The sequence below is a fragment of the Crocodylus porosus genome, unplaced genomic scaffold (assembly GCF_001723895.1).
Source record: "Crocodylus porosus isolate Cpor-Errol unplaced genomic scaffold, CroPor_comp1, whole genome shotgun sequence".
Taxonomy (NCBI): Eukaryota; Metazoa; Chordata; order Crocodylia; family Crocodylidae; genus Crocodylus; species Crocodylus porosus.
This window is the reverse complement of record NW_017728943.1, coordinates 21,721,525-21,725,232: the sequence shown is the minus strand read 5'-3', so window position 1 is coordinate 21,725,232 and position 3,708 is coordinate 21,721,525. Positions and strand designations below refer to the sequence as shown.

The window sequence follows — 3,708 nt, the reverse complement described above, 5'->3', positions numbered from 1 at the left end:
CCGCGCTCCGCCCAAGGGGACGCTCGCTCCGGGCCGGGCCGGGCGCGGCGCTCCTCAACAGCAGCGAGCCGGCAGGGCAGGCCCGCAGCAGCGCCCTCCTGCAGGCAAGCCCAGAGCCGCAGGGCGGCGACACCGCGCGCCCTATCCCTACCCCCAGCCCCGGCCCTTACTGTCCAGATAGTGCTCCAGGTACATCCCAGCCGCCATCTTGGTTGCCAAACACGGGCCCTTCCGGTGGGGACCGGAAATCACGGCACTACCTACGCTTCCGTCTAAAATGGGGCCATTTCCGCCCTTCTCTACCGCCACTTCCGCCCTACTCTTGGCGCCGGGTTACATCCCTACCTCCTTCTTGCCTCGCCCGCCCCCTCTGGGCCGACATTGGTGCTTTTCGCCTGCAGCGGCCGGGGCCCGCCTCCATGGGGCTCCCTATTGTATGAGAACGAGCCGAATGCAGCTGTTGACCCGGGTCAGCCCCCTCCCCTCCGACCCGTTTGCTTCGGCCTCACAGGGCAACGCTAAGCAACAACATGCGGGGGCAAATAAAAAAAACAGGGAAGAGAGTGAGTCACAGGAGGGATCCAGAAGGGGACAGTGGCGGAGTACGGGCTGCCCCTTGAACGAGTTGAGGGAGCCGGTGGGCACCAACCAGCGAAGCTGTGCCCCAGGGTGCATGCAGAGAAAAGACAGGAAAGCAGCTGTAGTTTTGCCTAGGGTCCCCTGGACCAGAGGCAGGAGGTTGATCAGGAGGTCCCAGGGCTTGGTGGGGCCAGACAGAGCCACACTGATCTGCTATATACAGCACCAGACCAGTTGAGGACAGGGACCATCCGGGACATGAGCCTTCTGAATCTTTGCCAAGAGTCTCTACCTGGAACCCTGTGTTGGACTTGGGGGATTTTGAAGCCCTGTTGGTGGGTGGGGGCCTGCATCTTTCACAGGTTCTTCAAAAGTGTTCTCCAGTGCAAAGTCTTTGCTTGCTGCTGTAGTTCCCCAATTTTGTGTGAGCATCGAAGGGCTCATGTCTTGCTTCATGTGATCACCCTTATTACCGGCACTCAAATGTACACCAGGTGACATGGTTCTACCAGCCAGGTCTGGCCTGCAGGCCTGGAGTTGAGCACTCCTGCTTTAGCCCAGTGGATCTCAACTTCGTTGGGCTTGAAGCCACCCTTACCCTTACCACTTTCACTCATTTTTCCAGTATCAAAAAATATTACAGTTCTTGTGTTGCAAAGAACTCAGATTACTACAGATTAGCACATCTTTGACACCATGGATTCCTATTTGAAACCTAGTCCCATCGAGACAGGTCTGTAGCACCACGTACCTACCACGCATTCAGCTATTCTCCATGCTGCAAGGGAGCAGCATGGGGGAGGATTCACTCCAGACAGAGTAAAAACAAAAACAGTGCATGTAGGTACAGTGCACACCACACAAAACTGGAGCCTGACTGGCATACTCCAGCTGCCAGACAGGCTTTGAGCAGCAGGATCACCAGTGCTGCAGCCCCAGGAGGCCTGTGGGTAAGGCTGCTAGGGCCAACCCAGTGCTGGGCCCAGGCCTCTGGGTTTATCTTTTGAATCAAGCATACTAAGTGTTTGCCCAGCTAACTGCTCTTGTTGACCGAGCAGCAGCCCTTAAAAGTCTCACAGTAAATCCAGGGTGCTGCAGCACCTTGGTTGAGCATCACTGCTCTGAACAGTAGAGTAATCCATTTCTGTTGTACTCTCTCAGTTACCTGCATTCCTAGGCGTAGGATGTCTTTGATCCTGAAGTGCAAGGATTTTGGTAAGTGATATCTTTTATTGGACCAACTGCATAGGATAAAGTTCAACAAGCTTTTGAATGCACAGCATTCTTCATCAGGTGTGAGGAAAGGACCAGTGATGAATAATCAAAAACTGTATAGGGCTGTGAAATTGGAGAAGAGAAATTCTCAGGGCTAGAAAACAATTAACAGAGAAACAAAGTTTGATTAATTGGCGATCAACATTTCAGTAGGGAAAAGGGTTGTTTTCATTTGTAGCACAAAAGATTTTCAGTAAACAGGTATATTTGTCATCCCTGTTTTGGACCTGTCCTTCATAAATTTTTCAAATACCTTTTATAAACTCAGTTACATAACAGCATCCTGGGGCAATGAGTTCCATGAGGTAATTATGATTGTGGGTATGTATCTAAAAGGGGGGAGGGCAGGGGAGAAATCTTATCTGCCATTTTATTGCCTGCTCAAGTAGTTTTGTGAAATCCTTTCTGTAACCCTCTACCATTAACTTTGGATTTGACTACCCAGAATAATTCTGATCACCTGGAAACATTGCCACTTCATTGTTGACTCCTTTTTCTAGGAAGGTAAGATAGAAGTTGACTTAGTCTTGGTATCCAATCAGCCCTCCCGTTGGTACTAGGGCCTTTTGCTCATCTTTTAGTAAATTAGATGTTATGGCAGCTCCTCCCAAAGGTTCCCTGCACTTAGGGGTGCCAATCCTCTTGGACTGGCTGGGAGTCTACTGGAATGAGCATCAATCTCCAGGTGACTATTGAGAGCAATCTGGGAGATTGATATTGTGAACGGGTTGAACAATACAATTAATTACATTACGTCATGTTGGGGGAAAAAATCTCCCAGAATAGCTTCAGCCAGTTGGCAATCCTACCTGTACTTCCAAAGCAAGCTTTGAAGCCTAGTCCCATCGAGACAAGGCTTTGAAGCAAGTTTACCATGCTTTAAGGCTCACCTTGTGTTTCTTTTTCTGTGTCTGAGAAAATAAAAACAAAATTTCCATCATCTTTCCTCCCCTTAAAAAAGACCTCAGTGCAACTGCCACACCTCCTTTCCAGCCATTTAGCAGTCAACATCCCCTGAGAATTAAGTGCATCTCCTTCCCTTCCCTCTCCACCTAAGGCATCCATTGCTCTGGACTCCTTTCAGGCCATGGCAGGGATGGGGTTCTGTCATGCCCAAGTAAGCTCTGCAACAGAGAACATGAAAGGCTATTTAAAATGTACAGAAGGGAGTTAACAAGAGGCAGGCTAGTTGCTCCTTTAGGGAGAAGATAGAAAAAAGCCCAAAAGAGCACAAAGGGATGAACAGATAGAAATGAAACAGGTTCCTGCTGGAAATACAGAGAATGATGCTCAAAGCCACTGCTGAAAAGGTCAGAAAACCCAAAAAGTTTTTATTGAGGTGTAAGGATCAAGCGTCCTAGCTGGGTCCCAAGAGAACACTGTTATAGTCAGGCTGTTTGAACCGGGTGCTTCATGCCAGATATTTAACAAGGATCAGTAGGCTAAGCGCTGGGACCCATGCCTCCCACATAAAAGTTTTGAGAACCACTGTCCTATATGATATAGCAGATGTTCTACCTTATATTATGGGGAAATGGGGAGCGTCAACCTCCTAAGCCCATCCATTAATTTAGGTATTCCACACCACTCATTCAGATTCTTCAAAGTATTAAATTGTTGGATTTTTAAAGTAAATCTCTAGCCCTCACAAATAAGAGGACATTGAAAGTGTGATCTAAGAAGGCACTGTTGCAGTGCTGTCTTCCTGAACCTGGAGGCAACTTGAAATAATTACTTAAAGTGTGAAATTTCCCACTCCCCATAGCCCAGGGGCAGGAAAAATATTGCCCGTGGGCTGCATCTGGCCTGCCAGGCCATTCTATCCAGCCTGCAGGACCCTTAAAACATTTAGAA

General features: G+C 48.9%; 1 protein-coding gene across 1 annotated transcript in view; it reads right to left on the bottom strand.

Moving 5' to 3' along the window:
- ING4 (inhibitor of growth family member 4) overlaps positions 1 to 266 on the bottom strand; it is a 25,080-nt gene extending 24,814 nt beyond the window's left edge. The window contains exon 1 of the mRNA XM_019548930.1: positions 171 to 266. Coding sequence (XP_019404475.1) covers positions 171 to 207 — 37 coding nt within the window. The 5' untranslated portion in view covers positions 208 to 266. The remainder of the gene's footprint in view (positions 1 to 170) is intronic.
- Positions 267 to 3,708: the final 3,442 nt, after the last annotated feature.